This window comes from Coregonus lavaretus (genome assembly GCF_964263955.1).
Source record: "Coregonus lavaretus genome assembly, chromosome: 23".
NCBI lineage: Eukaryota > Metazoa > Chordata > Actinopteri > Salmoniformes > Salmonidae > Coregonus > Coregonus lavaretus.
The window spans coordinates 7104692-7119115 of NC_140010.1; the positions used below are offsets into that span (position 1 = coordinate 7104692).

At 41.7% G+C, this 14424-nt stretch overlaps 2 protein-coding genes across 2 annotated transcripts; one reads left to right on the forward strand and one right to left on the reverse strand.

Moving 5' to 3' along the window:
- Positions 1–3650: 3650 nt before the first annotated feature.
- LOC311150780 (uncharacterized protein) lies at positions 3651–6007 on the reverse strand. The gene is made up of 3 exons (XM_084188309.1): positions 5551–6007; positions 4879–4987; positions 3651–4685 (listed from the first exon to the last, which is right to left on the reverse strand). Exons 1-3 carry the CDS (start codon positions 5994–5996, stop codon positions 4158–4160), a joined length of 1083 nt encoding a protein of 360 aa, XP_084044435.1. The 5' UTR covers positions 5997–6007; the 3' UTR covers positions 3651–4157.
- A 900-nt stretch (positions 6008–6907) lies between these two features.
- On the forward strand, positions 6908–12380 carry LOC311099145 (transmembrane 6 superfamily member 2-like). Its single transcript, XM_084139808.1, has 10 exons — positions 6908–7128; positions 7445–7566; positions 7773–7870; positions 8071–8174; positions 8270–8352; positions 8476–8600; positions 8681–8782; positions 10574–10666; positions 11080–11199; positions 11371–12380. The coding sequence occupies exons 1-10, from the start codon at positions 7043–7045 to the stop codon at positions 11578–11580; spliced, it is 1143 nt and encodes a 380-aa protein (XP_083995934.1). The 5' UTR covers positions 6908–7042; the 3' UTR covers positions 11581–12380.
- The last annotated feature ends 2044 nt before the right edge of the window (positions 12381–14424 follow it).

The window sequence follows — 14424 nt, forward strand, 5'->3', positions numbered from 1 at the left end:
GAAGTAGCACCAAGTCAGACAACACTGGAGAGGAGGTAAGAGAGAGAGGAACAGGGAAGATGAGTTTTCTTTCCCTGAACATAACGTCAGCTCTCCTAACAAATTCACGCCATTCTTACCTGGTAGCATGTAGAATTGCTCTGTAATTCAAAGCAAGCATGGAATCCTGGAAGCAACCATAAAGACAGACGCTATTAGGGAAGTTGTGTTTCTCTGTCATTCTGGAGAGACATCTTCATCTTCAACCCTGAGGATCCTAGACAAGAGCCAAGTCCACTCTACGATGGTGATTAAGAGATTGAAGGAGACGATGAAAATCATGAGGGGATGGAGCCCCATGGTGGTGGACGGTAGTTGTGGGGTGGAGGCAGTTGCCAGGTGAAAGTTGAAATGGTGGAGGTTTTGGAGTTTGGGAGAAAGAAGAAATGGGTAACTATCAGGAGAAAGAGAGGGATGAGGTGAAGTTGAAAAAGAGAAATTGTGTTAGGATGAAATGGTTTGGATCTTTTCTGAGACTCTCAGTCCTCTTTAGGTACTAAAGTAATCTGCTTTAGTTTTCACCCCTATGGCTTTTACCCCCTCCTGTAATCCTTGACAGGATTTGATACTGTAACTAGGCCAGTAAACAGAGGCCACACAGAAAAGCAAGCAGTGTTATTAGCTTGTGAAAACGATATGCAACACCTGTCTGGGACAGGTATTAGAGCTAGAGACTTACATGATGAAGTGATAATCTGCAGTTTAAGCCGATGAGAACAACAATTCAACCCCTGTGTGACCCTATAATTAAGTAATCTGACCAATGTGTTAATGATGTAAACCTATGAGAGAAACGTTAGATAACAGAAAATAAAGGAACTATCTTCAGGCTACTTGAAATGAGAGCTGATCATACTGGATATATAGTTTACTGTACCTGTTTTAGAATGATTCCAGATTGATCCAGATGACCCGATTCTCTACGGATGTGAAACAAGTGGGAGACGGCGGAAAGAGAAGCAACAACAGGATTCCCAATGGAATCCCCCCCCCCCCAAAAAAAACCCAGAAACAAACCATAAAATGTCTAAAGCGCTACAAGCTGCCTATAGGCCAAGTTAGCTGTCGGTGGTTCTCAATCACAGGTAGGTAGTGGGTTCCATTGTGGCGCAGGCTCAAGCGGGGGTGACCTCACTAAGCTTCTTGGGCTTGTCTTCTCCTTGAGACACCAGGTCGAAGAAGGTCCCTCCCAGGAGAAAGCTCCAGTAGATGATGGTCAAGGAGGTGTTGAAGGTCACGATGCCTATCATGATGGGGTGCAACATGGTGCCACAGTGGTTGGGTGCTCTGCCCTTAGATATAGGAGTGTATGTGTGTGTGTGTCTGTCTTTGCCTCGACCTAACTGAACTCCCTCTCTCTCTCTGTCCCTTGCCCTCTATCTATTTAGCTCTTCATCTGCTCCTACCCCTTCCTCCCTTTGCATTTACCCTAATCATCATTCTCTGAAGCTGCAGTATGTAATCCTCTATTACCACCTCTCTTCGTGGAGACGGAGGGGAGGTAACCAGCTGTAGCATATAGGACTGAGCAGTTATATCACGTCTGTAGCTGGGACCGACAATTAATGGGTTCCTTTTGGGTCACAAGCCATGGTTTAAGACTGGGTCCTGGCACTATATTGATTTTGTTTAATCAGTTTGGGAGAAGAAGAGTCTGCCAAATCATATTTTTTATAACAGTTGGTTTGACTTGGTTTAATGTTGAAGAGGACATCTCAGCAGTGGTTTGATGAACCAAGTCCCATACACAACCCTGTCTGAATGTGTCATCGCTGTCTGTTTGTTCTCTCTCTATAATCCTAATTCTAATCTCAATCCTCAGACATGAGAGGAATTCTTAATCTTACTCTTCACTGGCACAGAGGGTTCTCTGAGATGAGACACAGATACATTGTGAGAGAGACAAATGATGATGTTGAAAAATGGTCCTATAGTAGGCTATCTGTCCATAATAATAATAATAATAATAATAATAATAATAATCTTCACTATCTGTAGTCTTTGTATTACACAGTATTTTATAGTAACTCTAATCAGTCAGATAAATCTGTGAAAGTTTAATTACATTTATTTTGGACAAGGTCTGCATGCTCAATTTCATCAAATGTACATATTTTGACATGGTACTCGGGCTCAAATTCAAGCCCCACCCTCTGTGCGCTCTTGAGTTAATTATGCCAACGTAGTTACTGTTTTTAAACATGTGTAGGCCTACTATTGCTACTCCACTCATTGCTAGCAAGTTCTCCATTTATATCTTTGTAGCTCCAGTGAAATTATTTTCTTACAGTTTGTGCATTCTTTTAGAGTGCTTTTTGTTCCGCTCTTGCACATCCGCGCTCTACTACAAGGCGCGCCCGCGGGCGAAAAATGTACTAACAAAAACAAACTAAGAATGAAATAATATCGTTTTTTTCACATGCTCCGAAAATAACAGTTATAGACCTTACAGTGAAATGCTTACTTACAAGCTATTTCCAAACGATGCAGAGTTAAATATGAAAAATACAAAATAAAAACACATGAGAAATAAAAGAAGAATGAAGCTATATACATGGAATCGAGAATTGTGCACCCCTTTTCCCGCGGGTTCTGTCATTTTGTGAATGTATTATTTAATGAGATTTGTCGTATTTCAGATGGTGTACCTGTTTGATTGAGAAAGGCCTGTGAATATTATGTGGCGTTATCTACCTTCAGCATTTTTAAACAGGTAATTGGGTATACGTATCCAGTGACAGAACCCGCTGGGAAAAGGGGTGTACGCTTCTTGATGCTCAAGGTATTTCTACCTGGCTTTGCCAGTGTTCTGTACGCTCTGAAAGGAAAAGTATCCATGGGGGCAGGCTGTATTTAGTTTCACAGTGTGTTACCTACAGCCTGTTTCCTTAGGCCAAATACTGATTTTGTATCGTGTTCAGTTATTTATTTACACTGAACAAAAATATAAACGCAACATGTAAAGTGTTGGTCCCATGTTTACTGAAATAAAAGATCCCGGAAGTGTTCCATATGTACAAAAAGCGTATTACTCTCGATAACTACTTTTTTTGTGCTTATGGAACATTTCTGGGATCTTTAATTTCAGCTCATGAAACATGGGACCAACACTGTACATGTTGTGTTTATATTTTTGTCCAGTATATTTAGAGAAATTCATTTTCGTTCATAGTTTGTTTCTGTTCATCGTTTGACTACATTATTACTTACCTCTAGCACGGTTACCATCACCTTTATTTTGAGAATAAAACCACAGATTTTTGCCACATACCACAAGGTGGCAATAAATACATGTAGGTCTACTGTAGGCCTACGTTGCAGTAATCCATTCTTTGTCGATAGTTCCAAAAGTTGAAGCCTTGACAGAAAAAATTAATAAATTCGACAACTGTTTATAACTTGAATGTAATTAATTTACGCATTAATGTATTTTACGCACAACGCACTCTGTGCATAGCCTACACATTGCGTAAAACTATTTATAGGCTTATAGGCTATATAGCCTAGCAGTGGCGGCTGGTGAAAAATATTCTCGGTGGGGCTGTGCCATACTTTTTTTTTCCTGTAACCATCGCGATATATTTTAACACAAACTGCAGGACAGCAGTGCTCAGTGAAACATTCAGTAATTATTTAATGCCAATATTAAAAAGTTGAGGCATTCTTACACAAAAACATATTACACAAACCCAAGCCTTTCATTTGCATTTAAAGTGAACTTTTCACCATTGGTAGTAAACAGGCAACGCAACAGGCATGCTGTCAGAACAGAGTGGAAAGTGGACAATAACATGAAATTATTATAAAGTTTATAGGAAATCTTACACTGTATAAAAGGATGTATAATATAGAAATGGATATCAAGTGGATGAACTCAAACCTTTGACTGGAAGAATAGCATACAGTATTTTATGATCATACTAAATGTGACTAATTGTTAATGTGCTCCAGAACTGCAACAATTAATTGATACAAAACAACCTATATACAGTAATATTAGCAAAGACACTATTAAGACTTTCTAGAGTACCATATATAACTGGATTTTTTATGCTAAGGTCAACTATATACAAAGAAACATGCGGCCAGAGCTGCTCTGTGTGTGTGTGTCTGTCATCTTATTTGTACAGGAATTTTGCCCGTCTGTCCTTCTGAGTGGCAAACCTCTCAATGACCCTTTGATTAAAGTCAGGAATGTCCCTGACAAGTTTCTTCTCCATGGAGAGCATGGCCAGAGCGTTCAGGCGATCCTGTGTCATGCTGTTTCTCAGGAAGGTCTTGATCCTTTTCAGTGTAGAGAAGCACCATTCTGACTCAGCAGTTGTCATGGGTGTGGTGATGAGGATCTTGAGGAGGCTGGCAGTCTCTGTGAAAGTGCTCTGAAGGTTGTTCTCCATGAAGAACTGGTACAGGGGCACTGCACCACTACAAGCCTTGAACTCACTGTTCTCATAGATGAGGGACAGTTCGGTTTTGAGCTTGGCCTTGTTCAACATGGGGTACGCCTCCACGGTTGTTTCAAGCGCTGTATCGGGGAACTTCACACTGTGTTGTGGGAACAACTCTCCGTGCAATAGTGTTGCGCTGATGAGGTGCTGGGTGAAGGAGAACCTCTCTTTGGCATGACTCAGGATGGTATCACATACCTGTAAAAGATACATCATCAGCTTTAATTTGCAATTAAGCTATTTTGATGCAAGTGATCCTGACTGACACATGCCTATGTCCAACTCAAGTATATGATTACCAAGGTGCTGATTGTTCAGGGTTTTGGCTACATACTACCAGGCCTGAAAAAAGTTCTAGGTGGGAAACACTGACAATTACATCACAACTTACCTCTATAGCCAACCTCTGTTGTTCTCCTGGTCCCAGCATCCTCCGTCGCTTGATGGGCTGTTGCTGCTCGTCAGATACGCTGTGCCCACACAAAGAGGGAATTGAGGCCCTGGGTCCAAAAAATAAAGTTTAATTTGATAACTTGCAATCAGACTTCTTAACTCACTGTAATTCCCCCTCAACCAGTGACTTTATATATATATATATATATATATATATATATATATATATATATATATATATATATATATATATATATATATATATATATATATATATATACAGACAGACAGACAGACAGACAGACAGACAGACAGACAGACAGACAGACAGACAGACAGACAGTGTGTATATACACACAAACTATGTCTAGTAACTGCTTTTAACCTGTGATGTACATAATTAACTGATGTTATTACGTTTTAAAGCCTTTTTCTATTACATTTGTGAGAGGGATGCAACATCATTTTGTTCTGCTGTTCACTTAGCAATAAAGTTAATATTCAATAACAACTAGGCCTCTTCTAGAAATTGACCTGGTGGACACCTGAATAATTATTACAAACTGTGTAGTACTTTCCTGCATTATTATCAACGTCTGATTGTGTCTTCTCTTTCCTTTTAAAATACTAAAACAAATATAATTGTGACGGCTCTATGATAATCACTCACACAAGCACCAACTGGCAGTGGGTGGAAACGTCAGTCGTCTCGTCAGCTTGAATGGCGATAAAATCAGCACTCTTTACTTCCTCCAGGATGTAATCCTTAAGCATTGACAGCATACAGTCCAACAGCTCGTTCTGTATCGTCTTTGACGTGCCCTTAAAAACGGTAGCTGTCTTCAGGTGCTCCTCCAGCACACTGTCGAGGGAGGCAACAAAATCCACTAAGCCCCGGAAAATGCCGGGGTTGTCTGAGGAGTCAGTCTCCTCGTGCCCACGCAAGGCCAACTCAAAAGCCCCACAGAACTTCACACAATCGATAATTTTGGATAGAATGTGCCTGTTTTTATCCACCTCCTCATTGTGTTTCCTCACCGCAATCCTGTGGCCGTCATCCAGCTGCGTAGCAATGTTCACCCTTCCTAATACAGCTAGCTTTACAGAGTTGTCCATGTGTGCCCTGGTGTTCTCATGTTTCTTTACCTTCTCTGACAGGTGCTTCATATCCCTCACTCCGGTACCTGTCCATGCTGAATCTGACCCCGTCGTTTTAAAAAGCAAGCACGGAAAGCAAAATAAAGCATTAGCATCAGTGCACCCAGCTAGCCAAGCCTTCCTGGTGTACCAGCTACGGGAGAAGCCGTGCATATACTGCTTCCCTTTCTCGCTAGCCTGCTGTCTGATTGAGAGGTCAGGTTGATCTGGGCCCAGCTCTTTCACCCGAACTTTCTCTGACAAAGTTCTCCTCTCAAACGGATCTTGGAGGAGAGATTTCACCGAGTTAGGGTTGGGTCTTGGAGGAGTAACGTTTGCGTTCGCCATTGTTGTCTAGTAAAAATGGCGTCACTGGACCCCGGTCCTTATTTTATCAGGGGCGAGCTTGGGGCGATAAAATAATCGCCCTCCTTGGATTCGATTTAAGATCGCTTATTGACTACATTTTATGTCATACATTCATATCTTAAATTAGCAATTGGCTTAACTGCTACGTAGACCCGCCTCCTCGGGGCACTTTCTGTATCGCCCAGAGCTGACGAGGCGTTTGACAGGCAGAGGAAAGGTTGCGAATATGATTTTCTATCATATCTTACACATATTACTGTGTGCATTCCATATTTCAAACACACAAATATTGACATACTGATGTTTTTATTATTATTATTATTATTTTATTTTTTATTTATTTTGTAAAATAATTTTATTTAAGGGGGCGGCGCCCTAGCGCCCTCTATCGGCCAGCCGCCACTGTAGCCTAGAATAATGCAATCATGAAGTTTGTGAACTTTGAACCAAAGCAGTGAACAGCTGATGTCGAGGGTCAATGAGAGCTGTGTAAACTCTACTGAGAGTGATCACAATCACCATTCAGGAGACGAGGTGTGGACACCAGCAGTAATCCTCCACTGAAACTTGGGATATATAGTTTTCCTGTTCCTTTTCAGTGCACTGTTCAGATTATTCACTTTGGCTGAGGTGTTATATGAATCAACAGTAGAAAGATGCAGCTGCCGGTGGAAATATGTGTTTTCCTTCTGTCTCTTGTGGCTCCTGGGGTTCTCTACACTATGAACAATGTCATAAAACAGTAAGTTGGGTTCATCTCACGCACTATTTTATTTTGTGTAATGTAATCATGAGACACTTTTAACCATGACACACAAAACCTGATCCATCCATACCTTTTAGTCAAACGTCTTTCCTAGGCTACACATTCTTAGACGGCAGCTACTGTTAGGTCATCATTCTTCAATGGCTTAGTTGTTCATTCATTCAGTCATTCATTCAGATCGGTGATACCTTCGAGGAGAGGAAAAAAGGGCCTCAGAGCCCCAGAGTTTTTCCCTATGTAGTTTCATAAGGTGTGTGAGTTTGTATTACTGACGCGTGTCTCTCCTCCACAGGCCTGTAATGGTGTTGACACTAGGAGCTGTCGTTCTGTACATTATACCCTACATCATGTCTTTCCTCGTCCTCCATCTTCTCGCATTGCAACACTGGGAAAACGTTGACCCCTTGTTTTATGGTATGTAGTAGTCAGAGACCGTAAAGGTAGTAGTATGCGAGCACACGTACACACATCTGATCATAAAGGGGTGTTGAAGAGAATTGAAAAGAATGCGTGAGTGAGACTGAATGAGATCTCTCTCTCTCTCTCTCTCTCTCTCTCTCTCTCTCTCTCTCTCTCTCTCTCTCTCTCTCTCTCTCTCTCTCTCTCTCTCTCTCTTTCAGTGTTTGCTGTGTTTTCCTTCACATGTCTTGTGGGCCTGACCAATGCTTTGGAACAGGATGGCTACATCTCTGGTTACATGGGCTTCTACCTGAAGAAGGTTAGTTGAACTAACTAGTCCTTTCCTTTACCTCATTAACTAGTCATTTGTACTAGACTATAAAACAAGGTTCTGACTCTCACTGATCTGTCTGTGTTATTGCTGATTGATTGTTATGTGGTTTGGGAAACCCTTTGTAGAAACCACATTTTTTGATAAGCAAAATATCAGCTATTAAACATGATCTGATGATCTGTCAGGGGGAGCCCCACCTGAGTGCAGCTTACGCTGTGATGATGAATTACTGGGAGGGCGTCCTTCACTTCCTCCTCTTCCTCATCATCATCCATCGCATGTTCAGGGGGTAAGTGGCACTTTGTTACAGTGATTCTACAGTAGTACCAATAGTGGCAATACGATTTTTGGCTAGATGGTTAAATCTATTTCCTATCCATACAGGAAGTCCTATCGCAGCCTAGCGCTGTTCTGGGCCGGGTCGTCCATCGCCCACCAGATCGTCTTCATCCCAGGAGTAGTCATCGGTGAGTGTGTTTCAAAGAAAGTGACATTACTGTTACTCTCTGGTATAGTCTAGCATGGCCAAATAGTGGCAAACAGGTATATCAGGAACAGGCATGTTAATGTTGTCATGGCTCTTCGCGCAGGTAAATATGGTTCAAGCATTCATCCCGCCTTCTGGAGGAATACTCCTTTCCTGTTACTGCCCATCTGGGGAGCCATCCTGCTCTTCAGTAGAGAGAGAGAGCTGCCAATCATTCCTGCAGACAAGGTGAGATACCCAGATGAATACCTGAAACGTACAGGAACCCAGTTGGACTGACAGAGGTTGTGTTTGTCTGTATTCCTCAGATTGCAGTAGCGCAGAAGAGAAGTCTCCTCTACAGGCCTGTTGACCTGATCCTGTCTCTACTACTGTTGGGAGCCATGTCCTTCTCTGTCTTCAGGGGCATTGTGAGTAACAGACCAACCACTCACTTCACTTTGGGGGGAATTCCGACCCTAGTTAAGCGTGCGTAAATGGAACATAATTCACTTTTTATGCACTTTTCTCTCTACGCATATTCTGACCTTGAACTTAAGCGTGAGAATACCATGCTATTGACCCGCTATTTGTTTGCGGGGAGCTCAAGTAAAGGAAGGTATGGCGGAGGTTTGTCTACAGATACGCTGGATTCTAACCTTGACTTAATTCCCTCATAATTCCACCACCTTTACGCGCGATGAAACGATGAATAAGGTAGAGCAACCTGTTGGTTCCAAGTGAAACAACATCTACTTTATTTTTCCCGATTAGAAATAACACCATTCTCCATGCACTGTAATTTACAAATTGATAAGAGGCTGAGCTATTGATAAGAGCTAGGTAAATAAGTAAGCCGTTTGGATAAGGTGATTGTAAATATAAATGACAATTGTTTTAGATCTATTTTACCTGATCGATGGAGACAAATGTGAAACCAGTAATATGGCTGCAAACTGAAGCATATCAACATATCACTGTTTCCACAGTGAAGTTTATGAAATGCTGGCCTTATAACTTGCCATGCACAAAAGATAGTATAGCGCCAAACCTACCGAGTTGATTTATGATTTCTAGAATGTCTTAATTATATGCCTGGACTTTTCACTGTATAAAAAAATAAATGGCATCATGTTAAATATTAGCCACTATCGGTAGCCACTGTCAGTTATATATACCCACATACATTTATACCTGTCACTTTAGTGTTAGTTTCCTTACATTTTGCATCATTTCATTACATCGTTAGTAATTTGGGACATGTAGCCTATTTGAATCATTAAGGAACACAGACCATACGTAGCAGTTTAAACCTGGAGCCTGGCACACGGTTCATGATGACTGGACCGTTGTCATCACAGTTCCATGATTAGTGAGGATTATTAGGGTACATTTATAGGACTACTGTTCAACTCCTATTGGACACTTTTCTCACCTTCCAATATTTCATGGATTGAACAATTGAATAATATGACAACTTTCAGGATGAATCTAACCACTGTATTTTTGATTCATCAATATATTTAGTGCATAAAGGCTCTCCAAACGTTATTTTTATTTTTATGATTCATACATACTTTCCTTACCCCAAAATGTGCCTAAATAATCTACAAGATCAGAGTATTTTGAATTCTACCAATTGGTGCTGTAACGGAGACGAATATGTATCTATTTTGATGGCTTTCTTTCATTAATCCCTATATTCTGAACCCGTTCTGTCTATGTATTCTAGTGTCTGTCGCCAAAATTATAATTAAAGGTACACCATATTTAAAGGGATGGCTTAAATAAATTTACTGAAAACCCTATTGAATGAAAACTCCATGAGAAAATCTGTTGGCCAGCAAGTGGGAAGGTTTTCAGTGGTTGAAATAAATGTATTCAGCGCAGGCAAGGGAACCATGCCTGCAAAGCCCGTTACGCACCAGCATAAGGTAAGTCTGAATAGCAACTATTGCGTAGGAAAGGCGTGCATTTCCTAAGTCTGAATCATAGGGTTCATGTAGCCAGTGTGTTTCTGCTTTAGCCAACAGAAATGTACATCATTCATTGATTGATTGATTAATCTGTTCATTCATTGATCCATTAATGTATTCATCCATTAATTCATTCATTCATCCACCCATTCATCCATTCATTCATTCATTCACCCATCCATTCATTCATTCATTCATCCATCCATTCATTTGTTCATTCATTCACTCACCCTCTCTCTCACTCAGGTGGCCCTCGACTGTCCTCTGGATACCTGCTTCACCTATATCTACCAGTATGAGCCTTACCTCAAGGACCCTGTGGTCTTCCCTAGGATCACGGTGAGTTGAGCCTTACCTCAAGGACCCTGTGGTCTTCCCTAGGATCACGGTGAGTTGAGCCTTACCTCAAGGACCCTGTGGTCTTCCCTAGGATCACGGTGAGTTGAACCTTACCTCAAGGACCCTGTGGTCTTCCCTAGGATCATGGTGAGTTGAGCCTTACCTCAAGGACCCTGTGGTCTTCCCTAGGATCACGGTGAGTTGAGCCTTACCTCAAAGACCCTGTGGTCTTCCCTAGGATCACGGTGAGTTGTAGAAAATAGAATGAGTAAAACACACATAGATCTTCATTCCATTGTCCGTTATGGCATACTATCCATATTTGTTCCTATTCCATACTGCTTGATAGCGTAGTCGCCATTGCGTCCGTCTTGATGTCTAACGACACGTGTCTTGTTATTTGATTGCTCCAGATGCTGGTGTATTTGTTCTATGCGTTGCCTCTGCTGGCTGCATTCATATACGGGCTGAGGAACCCTGGTTGTACCTGGATGCTGGACTGGGCCATCTTCTTCGCGGGGGCCATAGCCCAGGTAATATTATTGGTCGCTTCAATGGCAGTTCACATGCAGTGTGTTGTACCACGGATTTGACATAGCAGTTGTGATACAAATTATATTTTGACACAATTGTTGTGTTCCTATTATGTTCCTATTATTCCACTAACGCCCACCAACGCCCACCCTTCTTCTCTCCTTCCCCAGACCCAGTGGTGCCATATCGGGGGATCACTCCACTCCAGAACCCCCTTCACATACCGGGTCCCAACAGACAAATGGTTGACCGTTATGATTCTAAACGGGCTGTATGTAGCCGTACCGATCCTCCTAGCCATCCGATGCCGCATCAGCCCTACATTCTTCATGCCTACTGTCCCTGAGGGACAGACCAGCCCGGAGAAGAAGGACAACTAAACCCATAACACTACAATTCCCACTGAGCATGGACTCTGTGAGCTAATGGTCTAGAATGCTACTGTAAGATCAAGAACTACTGGACCCACAATCCTAAAGAACCCAAATGTTTTGGTGCGGCGAACCACCTATGCTTCTGGAAATGTGACCCTTTCAGATTCACAAAACAATGTTATATTAATCTAGAACACTTCAAGCAAATTAAATTCCATTTTTTACACCATCCGCTCCCTCTGTTGGCTGGAGCCTTGTGGAGTAAAGTTCAGCCCCATGTCGACGACCGCGGAATACAGTACAGTGCATTAAGCAGCCAAAACCGAACCCTGCTACATGCTATCACCTCTGCAGCAGCACTCCCTACATGGACTATTGGAGCCAGATAAAGCCTGTTTGTGGACATGGCTTTATGTATGTGGCTAGTGAGTCAGTGAGACAGTCCCAGGCGGTATAGTATAGTAGGGACTAAAAGGCCTATAAACCTGGACTCTGATCGCTGACACTGATACAGCAGGCCAGCCTTGCCTCATAGAGTTATATCAGATGAACTGTGAAACTATGGACCATGTTTAGGACTCTTTTTTTTGTGTGTAGTAGTGCTGCTGATAAGACCAGATAACAAGGCTTGTTTCACAAGATGTGGTTGGGATTGGAGAGCCCACTATAGGAGGCCATGGAAGGAGGGGACAAATGGCAATATCAATCAAATGACAGTTAGGTAGGCCATTTTTGGAGGGGTTGGGACAGAATTACGACAATAAATGTTTGTTATGTGAATATATTAAAATGTGTGTACAACTACACCATTCTGTTTCTTTGAGTAGTTGTACTCTGGTCCTGGGTGGGTGTATCTCCTGATATTTGTCCATATCTCTATTCTTGTGAAATACTCTGTTTACCTTTTTCATGCAAGTCTGCCTGACTATTGAGCTAACAGGGCAGAGGTTCATCAGATACTGAAAGTGGCGGGATGCTCAGTCTTTCACTGGAACATTGTTTTTATCATAATAGTTGCCCATAACCAATTGATGTTGGGGCAGATATGTTTTTCCACCACCTAATGGTTAAGCTTTGGACTGGGGGAAATCCTAGGTCTGTGGTTTGGGGCAACTTCTGGCTGGAGTGTTTTTTTTCTCACCAGAATCAATAATCATTGGTCTATTTCAGTTCAAAACTCTCAATGAGTCGTATGTGTTGCTCTAAGACCGCTGCGCTCTCGTCTCTGGTTGATGATGTCATTGGATCCTGTCTGTAGTCAGTGACAGTGCACATGTGGCCTAGTAAACTTTGGCCTGCCTGGCAGGTGGCCTCTGCTGTCATCAGTTGATAAGAAGTGAACCCCAGCTAGACAGTATTGTCATACAAAATCAAACTGTTGACAAGACAGACTTCTGTTTTGAACTAAGTTTGATGTCTGGAAAGTAAGCATGCTCTCTCTTCCCACATGTTCAACTCTGGTTTTAATGTCTGTGGTTCACCTGTACGGCAATCACTGTCACCTGATTTCAGCAGAGTCAAGCAACTTTTCCAGACAGAGTTTATTTACATATTATCTTCTTTTCACTCTCCAAAACCTCTCTCTGCTCCTCAGTTTCTATCCCAGTGAATCAGGCTGTGACAGAGAGGGGGGTCAGGTCTCAGAGCCAACTGAGCCAAGAGGCGACAAGCCAAAGTGAGATTAAACTACCAGTGGTGGTATTGGACCCATTGCTTTAGATTAACTTTATTTTATTGGGTTAATTCTTTTAGATGTATTTTCCTCTATAGCGTCCATTCTTACATGTATTTTACCTCCACAATCCGTTCAAAACAGAAACCAAAGAGAGGAGAAGATTGCCTGTTTGTTCCCGACAGAATGAAACCTATTGGCCAGAATGGCCTCTTTCTCTGGGCAGAGACCTGTTTGTTCCTGACAGAATGAAACCTATTGGCCAGAATGGCCTCTTTCTCTGGGCAGAGACCTGTTTTGTTCCTGACAGAATGAAACCTATTGGCCAGAATGGCCTCTTTCTCTGGGCAGAGAATGAAGTGAGGTGAAAAACAGAGCTGGTAAATTAGTAGAAGCATTCGGTTTGGTTTGATTACTTTGTTTTAGGAGACGTGTGTTATATATAAACTGCTGTCAGTCTCCCGTGTCTGAGGTACAGTGTAGGAGTGATGTGGTAGAAACGTAGAAATACTAGCGTTAGAGGCCAGCTTCAATCACAAAACTGACCAGATACATTGTTGTCGTTCATTTGTTTATTTTTTTAGCTTTATTAAGAATGGAACACAACAGCTGGACAGGACATCATAACAACACCAAAAAAGGGGTAACGACCAATCAAAACTCAGAAGGACCAGATTCATCATGAGTCATGGCATCCTACCCATCATATATTGGAGCCGTGCAAAGACTGGGACTATTAACCATTGAGTAAATATCTTGGGAAGGTTTTGTCCCAGTCTGTAGTATTTTGATCTATCCTATTTTATTCCATATAGATCGATGGGGCTGTTTTAGTTATTAGTTGAGAGGGCGATGGGGAACACATGGCTGGACAAGGGTCAGGTATCAATCAAGTGTCAGTCAATAACAAACAAACAAACACCACAGTATTTACAGTACAGTACAGGCAATCAAAGGGTTAACTTGTTTTTTGGTTAACACTTTTTGATTGTAAGAGAATGGTACATAAAAGAAAAAATGTATTACATTGCCTTGTTGGATTATGTAAAAATTCAACATATATTAACTAGTGAAGAGTCCATAATAAATAGTGACGTGACATAAAAAGTTAGCAAATATTAGAAAATGGCACGTAAGTTGAATAATAAAATAGTCCTGCTATTCAGGAGCCCTAAGGA

What these genes read in the sequence shown, in the direction of transcription:
- LOC311099145 (XM_084139808.1), top strand. Translation starts at nt 7,043, where the DNA reads ATGCAGCTGCCGGTGGAAATATGTGTTTTCCTTCTGTCTCTTGTGGCT. An exon ending in ATGAACAATGTCATAAAACA is followed by an intron (nt 7,129 to 7,444) that starts GTAAGTTGGGTT and finishes TCTCCTCCACAG; the next exon opens with GCCTGTAATGGTGTTGACAC. An exon ending in TGGTCTTCCCTAGGATCACG is followed by an intron (nt 10,667 to 11,079) that starts GTGAGTTGAGCC and finishes TGATTGCTCCAG; the next exon opens with ATGCTGGTGTATTTGTTCTA.
- LOC311150780 (XM_084188309.1), bottom strand. Translation starts at nt 5,996, where the DNA reads ATGGACAACTCTGTAAAGCTAGCTGTATTAGGAAGGGTGAACATTGCT. An exon ending in CACTGCCAGTTGGTGCTTGT is followed by an intron (nt 4,988 to 5,550) that starts GTGAGTGATTAT and finishes TTTTGGACCCAG; the next exon opens with GGCCTCAATTCCCTCTTTGT. An exon ending in AACAGAGGTTGGCTATAGAG is followed by an intron (nt 4,686 to 4,878) that starts GTAAGTTGTGAT and finishes TATCTTTTACAG; the next exon opens with GTATGTGATACCATCCTGAG.